Below are 16,937 nucleotides of genomic sequence, written 5' to 3' on the forward strand. Positions count from 1 at the left end.
CACGTTTTTCTAGACGCGTTCACTTTTTCCGCGACACACGCAAATCCGGCGTGCGCGCGTCCTGAGATTGTTGCCATGAGAGTGGCGTTTTTTCCGTCCGGCTATCTTATCGCCCGCGGCTGATATAGAATAGGCCGAGATGCAGCTCTAGAAGTAATAAGTATTCCTCGCGGTATAAAAAGCAAGGTCGCGTTATTTTTCGCAGCTGCCACTCGCCGATTTATCATTTATTTCAAGCGAATGCCGTCACCGTGACTCCCGGTTCTAACGACTCCCAATTTTGCGAAAACGTTCGCAGCTCGGAAGCAGCAATTAAAAATGTCGCCCGAGACTGCCTGAGCGAATCGAGACGATTTCCAGAAACGACGACGACTACTACGACTACTACGACGACGACGATGAGGACGACGAGGTCCGTGCGAGCGATTCTCGCAAGGAGCTTAAAGAGACACCGCCGTTTTAATCTTTGAATTCGGCCCGAAAGTTCACCCTCGCTTTACTGACTTACTTTCGCAACCCTTTCGCGAACGAAGACGCCCGTAGACGACGCTGTCTCAGGACCCTCCGCCCCGAGCGAGAGACGAAAATCCCACTTCACGGTGCAACATAAGTGCGCCCCGCGAAACAAAAGGAATATTTGAAGTACAAATAAAATGTCCGCGTTGGCTCCTTCCGCTGCGGATTAATTATTCCACGGGAGAAACTTGCTTCTCTCGAGCGCGGCGTCGTTCGGTCAGTCGTCGTTCGTCGTGGACGCGGTAAGCGCTTCGGGAGAAAGAAAAGCGAAAGAACGCCAATGAACGCACCTATACACACACATACACGCACCGATACAATTCGCTGCGATTATTTATCGACTGGTAATTTAATTTTCTGATGAGTGCTCGCTAATTAACGGCTGGCGCTACGCTAACGAACGCCGTGAATAACGCGGTGTATTTGGCCCGGGCCGCGCGCACGCACACACACACACACACACACACACCCGCGATATTTCGCATGGAAGGTTAAAAATCATTACGCCATATGGCCGGGCCGCGCCACGGGGAAAGGGTTTTGAGCGAGCCGAATTTCGAGCGAGAGCGGCTGGGCAAGGTATATATCGTAAGCAGCGGCGTGGCGCAGGACTCTACGAGAGCTCGCGGCTTGCCCCGAGTTTCCCGTCGTGTTTGTCTCTCGCGGTACCCGCGGCGGTGTGTAATTACTTACACGCCGGTGAACGGTGTGTGCCTAACGAAATGTAGATTAACTTTCTAATCTGGCACGAAAGCCGGACTTTTTGCGCAAAATCAGGTATGATCCTCGGAACGCGCGCCGCGCGCGCACTCGAGAGCGCGATCACGTTTTAGCGCGAGCGCGAGGCGCGCGCGCCGCCGGAGAACCGGTCAGTAGGTTAAGGATACTTAATGCTCCTCAGCCTCGAATGCAATAACTTCGCTCCGACAAATGCCACGACGACGACGACGACGACGAGGCAAACTCCGTATTAACGTTCCCCACTTTTTTTCCTTGTTTTTTCTTTTTTTTTCTTTCTCTCTTTCTCTCCTTCCTTCGTCCGTGTTATCGGCAGTTATTGGCGTGCGCGCGAGCGTTAGGTGATCCCGCTGCCGAGCGACGACATATTTATTTTGCATCTGCAATTACTCCGATTATCGATGACGCGGCTCGCGCTATCGCCCGGCCGATAATCCAATAAAGAGACCAAGATCCGCGAGAACGGGAATCGGTTTCAGCGTCGACTGTACGGAATAAAAGTGCGGCCTTAAGTGGAACGAGCCGACGTGCGCCGCGATTCCGGTCTGATGCTACGATTCTCGCGCAAAACATCGTATTGCGAATGCAAAGTGCGGCGCGACTTTGTATATGATTGTAAGTGTCAATGTTGTCTGCACCTTATTGATATTACTAACCACTTGATCACATTGATCTCGTGTACAACCGCGCGGGATACGTTCTGCCTCCGTGAATGACCAGTTTCTTCCATCAATCGTACCTGCCGAAGAAATCGCGAAGGTTGCGAGTACGCCGTCTAATCCGACGAGACGCGTCGAAAATTGCGCGGAAAATAATAAAATAAAATGAAAGTGGCGATCCCCAGATACGTACCCAATCCTGGACAATAGTATTATTTTGGTCTTTAAGTACGAATATTTAAAATTTTCAACGTAGAATGTATGTTTCAAGTTTAAATATTTTTTTAAGTATTTAAAAATCAAAACAATAAGAATATCCAAAATTAGATACGTAGGTATTGGTACTTTTACCTTACGTTTTTAATGCGAATCCTTAGACTTTCCACATCGAATACATGTACATTTTTCAAGTTTAAATATTCATATTTTTTATAAAGACTAAAACAACAAGGTTACGCGTTCTCCGGGCATTGTGATACTTTTATACTGGACCCGCGGATCGTTTGAATCTGAGTCGATATTTTGGTCCTACTTTCGACGTTAATGTTCCATTTGACGTTTACTTGGACACTCTGAAGCCAACATCAACCTCCGTTGATTCTACTCGACCTACTAGCTTGTCCTCTTTGGAACGTACAAGTGACGTTTTGTGCATTTTCTTCAATTTAGAGGCGCCAAATAGCAATTCATTTTCCATCATGTATGTTACACATACGCTGATCCTTCAGGATATACAGATGTTAGGAAGTTCAGGTCCAAAGTAGAGCTAAAATTTCGACTCGGGAAGATTCCTGATAACAGTACGGATATTTTGCCGTCTCCGGCGCGCGGAGATGCATCTCTTTATCTGCGTCGTTTGCGACGCGAGAGCCTGGAAGATTTACGCGGACCATTTATATCAGCCGCTTGGGCCGCTCGGGGTCAAGAATATTGAGCACGGCTGGCCGTAAAATAAGATATAGATTTCCATCTAGTAAACTTTCTACACGGCATGTGTGGGAGGTAACGCGCGGACGCCATACGGCATACGAGAGCCGCGCGGCTCTCCGGCGCGTCTTACGTTGGAAACTTCGGGGCGCAGCCGTGTGTGCGATGTGCCCGCGTTGTATGTACGCGATCTACCTACCGACCTGCTCGCCTGCCTGCCTGCCTGCTCGCCTGCCTATCTACCTACATGTATACGCGTGTACACGCACCGCAGCGTGTGCGGTGGGTTTAAAAGCGCGTGGACATTTCGCGAGCGATCTCGCAGACCGTAGCCGGCTACAATCGCTTTCTACGACACGCACCACAGACTTTACCCTCCCTTCCGCGGGATTCTTTCCACGTCCACAGCGAGCAATAGCCTAATCGGGGTCTTTAAAGAGCGAGATGACGAGGTACTCGCTTCCTCCCTTTGAGATCGGGTATCAGCCCGGAGTGCTAGATTCGAGCGGTGGTTCGTTATTAATTCAGTTGTACACGAATCTCGTCGATGAATCGAAGGTCGTTCAACTGACGAGCTCGAGGCGGAGGGAAGGAAGGAAGGAAGGAAGAAGGTCTTTTTCCAGTATCTTACGAACAAATGGCTCGCGATGAAAAATCGTAAAGACACGAGGGCCATCAGGACTTGGAGCTCGGGCCACTCGACAGGCCGAACGTTCGTTCTGAGACATTAATTTTTACCCCTTTTTACCCCGTTCTGCCTAATGACCCGGGCTTCGTCGACGTCCTACAACGAGAGAAAGACAGAGAGAGTGGTTAAGGAGAGAGGAATGGAGCGAGGGGAGGCGCCGGTAGAGCGAGAGTGAGAAAAAAAGGTCTCGACGAAATGCCTGTTAAGCGGCGAGAGATCGTCGTTAAGGGGGAAGGAGTGAGGATCTTGTCCTGCATCCAGAAACGATCGTTACCACTCTTGGACGGATGTCGCGGATGGGTGGAGGCGAAGAGAGACGCCGCGTGTACTCCTCTCTTCCGGTGTCTTATATAATTCGTCCTCCTTTTTTCTCTTCCTCTCTCTCTCTCTCTCTCTCTCTCTCTCTCTCTCTCTCTTTCTCGTCGACTAACAGCGGCGACCACTTCAACCCCTCGTTCCCGCGAGTCTTCTTCCCTCGACTCAACTCGTTTTCAACCCCCTTTGCCGCCGTCGCCACCGCCATCGTCGTCATCGTCGGCGCCGCCGGGCGAGCGAGAGAGCAGTGGCATCGTCTCGGCGACAATGGGTCTCATCAGGCATCGGGAATAAATTATGCTCGGCTGAATCCGCGAGAAAAATTACGGGCCGGCCCCGAAATTAGAGCTTGTCGCGCGTGCGGCGGCGGTAACCGCGGCGGCGCCGGCAGCGACGACGACGACGACGATGACGACGACGGCGGTGGTGGTAGTGGCGAAGAGAGAAAGTCGTCGGCCGGGTATTCCGCTCGCGATGACTTTTTTGCGTCGCGGAAGTGGAAACGCGTGGTCTCGCGGACCTGGTGGTCTGGTCGTGGTCTCGACGCGCGGATTCTCCGAACGCGAGTTCCCGCCTGGCGACATCGCTTTCAACCTTAACCCGCGGAGATCCCGCCGAATGTTGCATACCGATACACACTGTTGGATATCGCGACTCTGTTCTCCCTTCTCGTTAAGCGCCATTTGCCCGAGTTCGATGACCTCGACGAATAACGTCGAAGGTTTCAATAATAGAACAACCACGACCTTGCGCGAAACTCGCGGTTCGCCGCGAATAGCGTACGTCCAGCTGCGCTCTACGCCAAATCTATATATCCACCCGGCCGAATATTCCGCGCGCGCGGATCGATCGATCTCCGCGGGGTCGAAAAAATCGATCAGGGAGCGTAAAAAATTGGGTTCACCGGCCTGCGCCGAGGAAATAACGCGTGCCGCGATGACGAGCGAGGGGTTACGGGCGTCACGGGGTCGGCGACCCCGATGTTCCCCGTGAACGGCCCAAAAAGACCGAAGGCATTGGTGAAAAAAAGGAAGGAGAAAAAGAAGAAAAAGTAGAGAAGGAGAGAGAGAGAGAGAGAGGAAAAAGCGAAGAGGTAAAGAGTTTCGGGCGAGGCAGGTGAAGCGCTTCGAGAGGGTGTACGAGTGCGTGAGCGAGAGAAAGAGAGAAAGAGAAAGAGGGGGGGCCTACCATATGCCCGAATAATGTTCCACCCGCACACGACTCGGCCAACCGGCAAACACAACAGGAAGTTCGTTGGCATCATCGTCATAGTAGGAAGGAGGAACCGCGAAACATCTTCGCACGTTGAACGACCTTGCTCGCGGATTCTCGCGACATTGGAACAAGAGGGCGCCTGTCCAAAAAGAGAATCATCACGCCAAATAATCCGACGAATTAATTCATCCGCCATGCATCGCGTCGTAATGCGGCATTTGTGCGCGGAGGACGATAACGATGGCGCGCAGTTTCTCGAATGATTTCAGCTCGCCGTGTGCAGCCGGCGTTTTCCAGCGCGTTAAAAATATTTTTTTGTTTCATCGTCCACTTTGCATGTTGCGTTAAATGATAACTGATCGCGCTGTCAACGCTCAATGGCGCTTCGAAAGAGCTCGTTTACCGGCAGTGGAGGAGGGATGGAGCGGGGGTGGAGTGGGATGGAGTTGGGTGGCTGGGCTATGGGGATGGTGGGATGGGTGCGGACAGGGGAGACGCGCGACGTGTCATGAAACACGGGACGAACAGCGGAAGCGTAATAACGACACGCGGTACAAAGTGGAGTCGACGGTAATCTTTGCTCCGTAAAACTTTCATGGCCGCTTAAAATACGCCACGTCATATATAACATCGCACCACGCTCGGCGAATAGGTCGCATTCGGCAAAATAAACGCGCGCCTAACCAAGTTACGGGATTATTGATCAACTATTACCGCCCTTTACTGCCCGGCCGCGATTCCCGAACGTTTGCCCGCGTGCCTCGCCCGCATCATCAAACGGAGTATCTCGTCTCGTGCCCGAGACTGAATTCCGCGAGTGAGTCCGCTATCGACTCGAAAATTCACTTCGGCCGCATGCGAACCTTGAACTTTCGCGGCGACCGCCCCGACGTCCGATCGACGACGTCGAGCTGCAAAACGCGGCACAGGCGTCGACGTCATCGTCGAGGGTGCATCGTTAAGCCGTGCGCCGCTTTAGATTCGAGATTGAATCCGGTAATGATGTCGCTTATGCGCAACGACTGGCAGTAGAAATCAGGACTCGCGATTACAGTCGTCGCGCGGGCTGTTCAATTTTCGACGTGACCCACGTCACGTAGAGAACGCACGAATGTATGTATGAACGCATGAATTCTCTCTCGCGAATCCTGCGGACGCCAAGGTCTGAATCGTTCGTGAACGCAAGCATCGTGCTTCTTGACGGAAGCACGACGTTATTTGTGCGCATACGTGGACGCGTTCGTCAGCGCGTACATTGCAGGAAATTGAAATCGCTGAAAGCGTGTACCGGTTTACTCCAACGTCTAAGGAACGCACATCGGTTTCATTCAACGCCGATACTCTCGGGACACGATGTGCAACACGGGCTGGTTTCGCGACGTGTCGCTCACTAACCGACCCAACTGGCTGGAAACGAGTCCACGTTAGCCAGATCATTGTACGCTTCCCGAGCGTACGCGATTCATCATGTGGCGAACGGTGTGTAGAGCCGCACTTGGCGTGCTACCCCGACGAGAATGAGCGAAAAGTACGGACTTTTCAAGCCCGAGTCTCGAGCGCCCGAAGTGGCGAGCTTTCCAGAACGTTCGCTGAAACGGCGAGCTTGGAAGAGGCTGTACCCGGCTGATTTCGCCTAGACTACTGATGATGACTGTACCCCGCGTATGCGGGGGATACACTCACACGCCGGCACACACGCACACAACAAACACTCATACACATACACGGGAGAAATTTCGCACGTACGTACAGTACGTACGTACAGCACATTCGCCAGGGGGTAGAAATCATTAAAGGGGCGTGGCGTGCCCGTGGTTGCCCGGATGACGGTCACGTGAACCAAGATGGCCGCCAACCAGGAGGGCTCCCCTCTTTGCAACAGTCATTTGTTATCGGCCATTTTATTTTAATGATTTCCATGCATGCGTGAAACGCTCCGCTGCATCGCTCGGGAAAGGGATGCACTCTCTCCCCCTCGCGCTCCTTCCTTCTCTCTCTCCTCTCTTCCCTTGCTCTCTCTCACCCACACACACACACACACATATGTACTCTCTCTCTCTCTCTCTCTCTCTCTCTCTCTCAAGCTCTCTCTCTCGAGCTCTATGCCCGGTAACGTGCTCTCCTAGTGCATGTACGCGCTATACCGCGCCGAACGTGGCGCTAACGCCGGTTTCATGGTAATTCCGAACCCTATAAATTTCAGGCGCGTCCAGCGATAATGCTCTCCGTTCTTTCATCGATAAATCTGATGGGACCTCCCGATAATGATTTCCGCGAAAGTAATTTCATCTGTCCGAGCCGCTGTGACGGCGCGTCGCCGCAGCCGGCAACGCCGCGACGCGACGCTAAAACCACCGCGCGCGAATTTCCCGCGAAAACCGGACACACCTCTCGGTGGCAGCTCTCGCGAGAGAGTTCACGCCGAAGGGTCGAAGCGGTCATCCGACCGCTTACCGCATTTTAATATGCCGCTGCTGCTGACCCGCGACTTTCGCAGCTTGAACTCTGGACGCGTAACGAGGAGTCCTTCGATACAAATTGCCGTGCCGCGACGTTTCCGGTGAATCGCTCTGTTCCCATATCGTTCTCTTCGTCGGCGAGAGGAGGATTCGTTTTTTCGAGTCTCAATCCGCGAAGGATGAGAGCGACGAGAGGGCGCATTTTGTCAGCGTCCCCGGAATGGAAGAATCCGTTCGGGGCGTCGAACAGGGCGCAGAAGGCGGTTACGGTATAGCAGTTAATTATACGGCTATATAACGCGCTTCATTATTAATGACTGTCATGGGAATAATTATCAAAACACAACGATTCAATTGTTCGGCTCGCATGCTAGCTGTGCTAGCGAAACCGTAATTAATGTAGACCAATGAACGCGGCGCGCCCATAACCAGTGTAAATAATTAATTCGCCATTTTTGTCGTGAATGCGCGAGCGAATGACGTTTACTAGGCGCGTGCGACTAATTTAAGACGCGGTGGGAGGTAGGAAAGTTGGGGTGTTTCTCTACTTTACCGGGGACGAGAGGGATGGATGACAGCTTCTGCACGATCGTGGTGTCGCGACGGAAATCTTTTTATACCCCTACGATTGCTTCCTCCTCCATCGATCCGATGTGGTGCGGCATCAACGATTCCCGGACACGTAAGAAAATTAATGAAGGCTGTCACATTACCGTCGTACTTTTAGGCTAAATTTGAAGTTTAATCGCTTTTCGACTCTCGCTTTAGTGGCAGCGCGCCGCGGATAAGCGCGCTTTAATTAGCAACGCGCCCAAGAGAAAGAGAGGAAGAGGGAGAAAGAGAGAGAGAGAGAGAGAGAGAGAGAGAGAGAGAGAGAGAGGAAGAGGGTTATATAGACGACTTTTCCAAAAATACTTTGCCGTCGAACCAAGGTTAATGCAATCCGCGCGCCGTACGTGAGAGAGAGAAACCTAAATTTTTCAACGGCCACTTTGCACCTAGACTGCACCGTGCAAGGCGCGAATCGCGCTGTTAATCGCGAGCGTGAATAACGCGAGCGTCGTGGTCCCGAAGGACGTCGAGTGCAAAGTTCAGAAGGCTCGTCACGTAACCGCCGTGACGTTATTGTTTAGTATTTAACCGCTCTCACGTGTCGTTCTTGCACGCCGCTCGCGGAATCGTAAATTATTGGTTAATTATTATCCTGAACTATCCCTGTCGTGCAGGCAACGGTAGCTTATAGCGAGATTCGTTCGATTATTCTAAAGTATTACATAGGAATTTGTCCTCTGACTACGTTTTTGCAACAATTCGTTGGAAGAGAGCGCGTTTATGTACGCCTACATTACGCTGGGAAAAATGCAACCAAATAACACGGATCTAATATATCGCTCGGATATCGTCGCTTAAAGATCGCACTTCTTTATCTCAGCAGCGCATTGTGCTACTTCAAAAGATACGCTGATCAAACTAAAATCGGATGAAGCGCGCTGCTGATAAGTGAAATAGTTTCTTCATTCACGATTCTCGATAACAATGTGACACAGTGTACGTTCATCAGTTTACGTGGACTCCGAGCCGATCCTTGACGACGTATCTCTACGACCTGATATCTCTAATCAGCTGTTCACGAGAGAGTTGCGACTTCGAGTCGCCGAATTCAGAGGGACCCTCCCAAAACCGCCCAGTCGAGCTGTTATTCCTCCTGAACAAGTCATCAAGAACACGCCTTTCGCGCGTAGTCGCTGTCATCGTCAATTTTTCCGGGGTAACAGCGCGCATTCGGTGCCACCGCCACCGCCATCGTCAGCAGCAGCAGTAGCACACCACCACCACCACCCCTCACCCGAGTACACACCAAAATTCGAGGTATCACTCGTGTGGATAGTTCGACGAGTGTCATAGAAGGTCGTGAGAGCGAGTGAACTGGTGGGCACGGGGAGGTCGAAGTGAAGGGGGCAAGCAGGGAGAGAGGGCCATCAGTGCGAACAACGCACGTGCGTGTGAGTGCATGCAATTTAATGATTTCCAGCCGGAATTTCGATGACGCCGGGTCTGCGGGGCGAGAGAAATGGAGAAGGGGCGAAGAGAGGTGAAGGGACAGCGAAGGGGGGAGAGAGAGAGAGAGAGAATAGGGGCGGGGGAGAGAGAAACGCGCGGCCGGAAGAGAGAACGAGCGAGTGTGGCCGCGAGTTGGTCAGGGCTGGCGCGTTTCCGCGCGCGAATTTCCGTACGAGGGATAGACAGAGCCAAAGGGGCAGAGACGGGAAACGCGAGAGAGAGGGAGAGGGAGAGTGAGGAGAAGAGAGAGAGAGAGACAGAGAGAGAGAGAGGGACAACAGAAAAGACGCTCGCGACCGGGAGCGAGATGGGACGTAAATTTTCTAGCAGTGCGTTCATTTGTTCGTCGAACGAAATGCGAATGCATTATACATGGATTGCAGGGGACATTAATTTTCTGCCGTGGACGTGTAGTGGGCCGCGCGCGGCAGGGCGGCAGCAGGGCCGTGTGCTGGGCCGGGGCCGGGTTGCGGGGGTGGTAGGCGCAGGGGGTGGGTGGCTATCCACCCAGTATATAACATCCAGCATGACCGGGGGTTGCGGGACGTGAGTGCGCACCACCGGTCAGGCCGAAGTGGTGGAAAGGTGGAAAGGAGGGTGGCGATTCCACGGGCTGTTTCGTGCTCACACGTCCAACCACGTGCGAGCTTTTGCTGGGTTTTCTCTACCTACTTTCGCGAGCCCGGTGATTTTGACGAGTGGAGCGGCGGGATATAGCGCCACGGCGGCGGCAGGAAAAAAAGAGCGACGTAAAAAGCACGGTGACGAAAATCTGCGAAAGCGCGAAATCCCGCTCGCGGAAAGAGTCTCGCGGCCGGGCGCGGCTCGGCATCAAAGGGTCGAAAGCGGCGAAAGGGCGAACGGGGTGGGAAATCATTGGACGTTCTGTCAGAGGTGTTTAATATTCCGAAAATGATTTGTGCGAACGCCACAACGCATGAGGAAGAGCGAGGGTGCGAGAGGAAAGGGTCGAGAAAGAGAGAGTGCGAGAGAGGGTTGGAGGGTGTTGGCAGGGAGAGGCAGGCAGGCTGGCTGGCTCTGCAGGCAAGCCGGGTGAGCAGAAAGAGAGAGAGAGAGAGAGAGAGAGAGAGAGAGAGAGAGAGTAAGAGAGAGAAAGACAGGGAGAGAGAGGGAGCTCGAGGGTAGTAACCGTACGTCAAAATTAAATGTTGAAATTCGTGTAGAATGTCTGGCGCGATAAATTCGTTCGTGCAACAATGATCACGATTTTTAATGGAATAAAATTGAAATTGTCCAGGCTCCGAAATGACGGCTAGAATTTATGGTTTGCACGAAAATACGACGCGCGGCAAATATTATATTTTACCGGCCTACGCGTGCTAGAGCAATATTTTGAAATATTAAAGCGCGACATATTAAGAAGAATGCGCGATTGATTATTTCTGGAATTGTAAATTCCATCAGTACGAAATTGCAACCTCTCTGCCTCTCTCGCAATAATCCCGTGCTTATTGCCATTTGGCGCACCGCCGTAAACGCGTCCCATTTCATCACGTGCGTGGACATCATCGGACTTTCACGAAGAGCGCGAGAGAGGAGTCAACGAGGAGAAAATGCCGAATGCGACGGGACGGATGCCCGGCCAAGTGCACCGATTCGTCAAAAGTTCTTTACAATTCGTAATTCTTGCGCTCGACAAAGGGTCTCCCAGAGAGTATCGGGGGGAGAGAAGGGGCCAGACCCTTCGACGAGGCGACCTCGAGCGGGTGATCCCCCCCCCCTCTGCCCCCCTTTCTCCACCACGTTGTTCCATCTCTCGTTCTTCCGTTTCGCACGCGAGATTTTAAATTTAATCATAACTCTTAGCGCGCCGCTCCGCACGATGCCACGCAAATTATTACGAATAGGAGGCTATTAGCGCAACGAATAATTATTCAACTGCGCTGAAAAAAGAAAGCATCGACTCTGATCCTCGGTGGAAACTTTACCGCGGGGGTCATCGATCCTCGGGAGTGCATCATTAATAGGCCGCCGCAACAACAGCGTTGTCGCGTTGTTCGACATGCTTACGAAATCAGCCAGGGAGCTCGATGAGAATTGAAGAAACGCCGGTAAACACAATATACTGTACACAAACGACCGCGTTCGCCGGTTACGCATTTGCCGGTTAATTCTTTCGTGAATGACACGGCCGACTAATCGATAACGAAACGCTAAAAAATGAATGCCAACCGCACGCTCGAAATCCCAATGCTATCCCAATACATACATAGATACATACAGGCTGCTGTCATTGAAATTGAGATGACTCCTGAATTTATAAAAAAATAAAGTAAAATAAAAAAATGTTTTAGACAACATTGGTAGAATTTCAGGGGGGCTTATGATGGTGCTGTTGGGACTTGAGCTTGTAGCGGACGCGTCAAGGTCTTGTTAAAATCAGTTTCAACTTTTAAAATGGAATTCTATCGCTTTTTTTAAACACAGGTCGAGTGATCCTGCGTATAAAAGTACCGGAATAAAATCGTTGAAAAGTGAACATTTTCCGAGATATCTTACATCTCATTTTGGTACTTTTCACAGTATGAGATATCTCATAAAATATTCATCTCCCGATAATCTCAGTTTCATACTTTTGTGCGTATGAATGGCGAGAAACATATCGATCGGTGATACGAAATTATGCACACTGCACACACGATGCATCAGTGAATCTGCAAAGTGTAATCGAATTTCGTTTAAGGTATCGGTTTCTTTCCTTTGTCATAATCAATTTTATCCGTCATCCCACGTACAAAAGTATCAAGACAGGATTATTGAGAGGTGAATATTTTAAGATATATCTCGCATCTTGTACAGAAAAGTATCAGGATAAAATGTAAAGTATCTCGGAAAGTATCGACTTTTCGAGCGACTCTAACAATCGTTTTGCGTTCAAAAGAAAACTACATGATTCCACTTATAAAGTACGAAGTGACCTTAAAAGATTTTGGCGTTTTAAGGTCCAATCATTACATGTCCTCCTGAAACCGTTTTGCCCATTTCTTGTTCATTTTTCTTTATGTACATATTTAGCCTCAATTTGAATGCCGCATCCTGTATATACGCGCGCGTGTCTTATTGCAACGTTCTTTTTCGTTTAATAACGCGCGATCGTACGCGCGGACGTACATAGTAGCGTTTATCGCGTAATAGTAGCGGGAGAACTGACTATTTTCATAGAAACGGATGAGCCGGCCCGTTCTATGTCATTATCTCCCTTTTATGAACTAAGAAGGAGAGAAGTATTGCACAGTGTAACTCCCTTCGCGCCGCGTTTGCCGCTTCCGGTGAAGCGCGAGGCGCACAAAAAAGGTGAATATTACGTATGTGCGAACGTACACGTGGGCGAGCTCATCGTTTCTACAAATAAATGTTTCAACCGTCAATTAAGCGCCGACAATAAGAAACCACCCGGACTGGCGGCCGAGGCCGGCGTATTAATATGTTTTTAATTGTAGCGCGACAGAAAACATACGGTCTCTCTCGAGGGAGGGAAAAGCCGTAGGGAAGGAAAACCCTTCATAAAAATTCCAATAGCGCCTTCTGACGTTTTTCTTTTGTCGCGCAATTAAATTTCTTTGTAGTCGCCGAGACGTTTCTTACGCGGTGCCGACGCGTCGCTCGGCTTCGCCCGCGCACGCAGGTGCATTCGATTTTGCCCTTCCCTCGCGCGCCCCCGACGATAGAGTCGCGCGCGATTATTAATTCGACGTCGTAACGCGACGTGTATGATGCGCGGGCAAAACTGCGAGGACACAGAATTTATGTGCGCGAGTGTGTACGAATACACGCGGAAGCGGAATCCGATCTCGTGAATAAGTTAACGTATTAGCGTTACGCACGCGGCGGGGTGTGCCGCCACCGTGAAAGCCTTCGCGAACGCGCGCGGTGTCTTCTTCCCTGCACTTGTTTCGCGTGGGAAATAAATACGAGCGATCAGGTCGCTTGTTGTATCCAGGAAATCGCTTCCTCTAATAATAGTCCCGTCGGCGCCACGCCGGTATCATTATAAAATCCAGCCAGACTTTTATCGCTCAGAGCAAGAGAGAGAGAGACAGGCGTATATATCATCCCTCTCTTTCTCTCATTCGATAGGAAACGAGCCGGCAAGTTTGAAAATACATTTCGACGTTCACGCCCGCCGCGCGTTTTCCTCTCATGGCCGGAAATTCCAATCGGCGGCGCGATAAAAGATTTGCAGAATCTAATTTTGCTCGCTCGAGTTATTTTTATTAAATCGAACACGATGAAATTCTCCGATGAATCACGCGACTGAATAAAAGATGAATCCCGTAGAACGCGACCGGGTGTGTAAGGAAAAGAAGAGGTAGACGGCGGGAGCGAGAAAGACAGAGAGTGGGAGAGCGCGTGAGAGAGAAAGAGATAGCAGAAGGAACAAGTGCCCGGGGTAAAAAGGATTGGGGAAGAATGTCGATATTAATAAAAGTTAAATTGAGCCAATCGCTTGTGGGAATTAGAATCGAGTCCACTCGAGACGAACGGCGAGTCGTGGAGAGGGAGGAGAAAAAACGCAATAAAAACGCAACGCGCCAGCTGAAGTCTGCCTCTCGAATGCCGATCGATCGAGACGATTAAACGATCGAGAGGCTACACAGCGCGCTGCGTTATTATTACGCGGGTGGAAGCCAGGGCGGCGTTTAAATAATCGCATTTTCAAGTAAACGGAAATTTCTTCAAGCACCATAAACAACGCTCTGGCGCGCGCATATTTGCATGGGGGAAATACTTTGCGCGTTAAACGCCTCCAATTTACGCACTCGTCGACGCCGTCGTGCCTTCCCGCCCGCTCGCGGGCGCGGAGAAAAATGCCGGTGTGTTTTTCTTCCCACCTACTCTCTTCGATGTAGACGTAGAAACCTGTTGCATGCCGGTGGGGAAAAAAAAAGAGAGAAAGAGAGAGAGAGAGAGAGAGAGAGAGAGAGAGAGAGAGAGAGACAGAAGGAGAGGAATAACGGGAAAAAGAGCCGAGAGTCACTGACCAGCCAATTCATTTCCTAAGCGCGTTTTTTCACATAGCTCTTTTGCCTTTTAAGAGCGAGAGCGCGAGGAAACGAGAGACATACTTGGCGAGCTGACAAACAAGTCATTAATGACATTTCAATCTCTTCATCAATCTTCGTCGCGTAGTCCGACGAGGACGCGGTTAATATTGAATGTACGATATGTCTCTCGCGGGAAAATGATACCTACTCTTTACACGGCAATCTAAAGTAAACGGTATATAAGCGGCCGTGGGGAGCACGAATGCTTTACACGCGATTACGAATAATAATAATGAGGAAACGCGGCGGCGGCGGCGGCGGCGGCGGCGGCGGCCGCGCTATAAATGCAAAGGTGTACCCTACGATAATCGTCGCTCACTCGCCACGACGTTTCGAGTATTCAACTGTTAATCCGTGCATAGCCGTTTTAAAGGACGCGCGATTAAGAGGCGGGTCTCCCGGCGACGACCCGCTCTCTCGCAGCGTCTCTCGGGAGGAAAGCCCGAAATCGCGAGAGGGAAAATCGCGGTGGCATGACCGGCTTTCCCGATCGGGAGCGTGTATGCGGCCATTACGTGCTACCGCCGTACAGTAGACCGTAACACAATTTACGTACGCTCGCGTTCTAATGCACGAAATTCTAATGCCGCCTTACGGTATCTGATCGCAGGTGAACGACCGTACAAGTGCCATTTACCGGACTGCGGGCGGGCCTTCATCCAACTGTCGAATTTGCAGCAACACCTGAGGAATCACGACGCTCAGGTGGAGCGGGCGAAGAACCGGCCGTTCCACTGCAACATCTGCGGCAAGGGCTTCGCCACGGAGTCCAGCCTCCGTACCCACACGTCGAAGGTCAGTCATGTATGTACCAAATCCGACGTCCAACTCGCAATTCGCTGTGTTACGCGGTGCCGGTATAACCAGAGAGAGAGAGTGGTATCTCGCGGATATAAAACGGCCGAGGAAAAGCAAGAAAAAGGAAAAAAAAAAAAAAAGAAAAAAAAGAAAGGTGGATTGAATCTCGCGGATTTTCTCGCTCGCTCGTACACGCACGTATTACTTGAGAGAATGATGATCGGGCGCGTACGCGTTGTCGTCTACTGCCGCTGTGATCGCTCTCCTCTAACCGACCGATAATATGTATATGTATATCTCTATATTAACTCTTTCTCGGGCGCGCGTTCGACACGTTCAGTTTTACTCGTACGCACGCACATGTGGTGGTGGGTTCACGCTTGCCTCGATACTTTGTACAGATGGATTCCCGTTCGAACGCTCTTTGTCCGCCGTTTCCTTTGTTCCGTTTCGAGGGCTCCCTATATAATCGATGTGTCTCGAGCCAAGTTAAAACAGTCAGTCGCTGGAGACGCGCTGGTCGACGTGTCGTCGAGCTTAATAAAACGCCACGTCGAGCCGGCGAGTTCGCGCGAGAACATTCCGCGCGCGTCTCACGATATATCCCTCGGTCTGCGAATCTGCGAACTTCGCGGTCCCTGTCTCTCTCTTGTAGATAGCGCATCTATCTCCTCGTAAAACAATGTATCGAGGGTGGCTTTGGATAGTTTCCCTGCGGGATCCTTCGGGGTGCTTGTGCTTGCTTTCGCCTCTGGATTCTTACATACGACGCTTATCGACACGAAATTGACATTAAAAACCGACCGATCCGGAAGGACTGAAAGACTGTCGCTCGTCTCTCACGAGAGAGAAAGAGAAAGAGCAGAGAGAGAGGGAGAGAGGAAGAGCGGAGACGCAATTTCCATGCCATAACCGAAAACGACCGAGAACGACGATCTTCGCATAGGAACGACGGAGGATGGAAGACCGGAAGAAATCTATAGTCATGAATCGAAAAACTCGACGAGTAAAGACATCACGAAGGGGGGAGGGAGTGGTGAGCGATATCAGGGCGGAGGATTTTCTCATACAAGCGATCACGTACGAACAATCGCACTGTTTACACACGCGCGTCGGCTCCGTCGTGGCGTGCCGGTTATTAGAGAGGAACACAAGTGAAAAAAGGCCGCCTGATCTGGGAAAAAGAGCGCGACCCCCGTGCCCGTTAATCGAATTCACCCCTCGCGCTGGAATCGCGGCGGCGCGGCGATTACCGGCGGAATCTTGTATCGTGGGGCAGTTTTTTGCCGGCGTTGCCGCCCCACCCGGCCGGCAACTGAATTTCTCAACCCTTTCGCCGCGCCGGGCACATGTCTCGGCGAAAAAACGTGGGAAGGCATCTGTCGGGCCCGTCCGCGACGCGCTCTTTTCCTCCACGAGAGCTCCTCTCTCCTCCTCCTCCTCCTCCTACTGTTCTGTACTCTTTCTCCTGGAGCTCCCACCCCCCCCCCCCCCC

At 51.3% G+C, this 16,937-nt stretch overlaps 2 protein-coding genes across 7 annotated transcripts in view; one reads left to right on the forward strand and one right to left on the reverse strand.

The window, feature by feature from the left end:
• LOC116849985 overlaps positions 1-16,937 on the reverse strand; it is a 239,013-nt gene that overhangs the window by 179,427 nt on the left and 42,649 nt on the right. The window lies entirely within an intron of this gene.
• Positions 1-16,937, forward strand: part of LOC116849982 (zinc finger protein 628-like) — a 90,139-nt gene that overhangs the window by 56,310 nt on the left and 16,892 nt on the right. Inside the window, exon 4 of one of the 2 annotated variants that reach the window (XM_032827720.1) lies at positions 15,255-15,448. In XM_032827720.1, coding sequence (XP_032683611.1) covers positions 15,255-15,448 — 194 coding nt within the window. The remainder of the gene's footprint in view (positions 1-15,254; positions 15,449-16,937) is intronic. The other variant, XM_032827719.1, reaches the window with a different exon arrangement.

This window comes from Odontomachus brunneus, unplaced genomic scaffold, assembly GCF_010583005.1.
Source record: "Odontomachus brunneus isolate Ranch 3 - 2012 unplaced genomic scaffold, Obru_v1 Obru_scaffold_130, whole genome shotgun sequence".
Taxonomy (NCBI): domain Eukaryota; kingdom Metazoa; phylum Arthropoda; class Insecta; order Hymenoptera; family Formicidae; genus Odontomachus; species Odontomachus brunneus.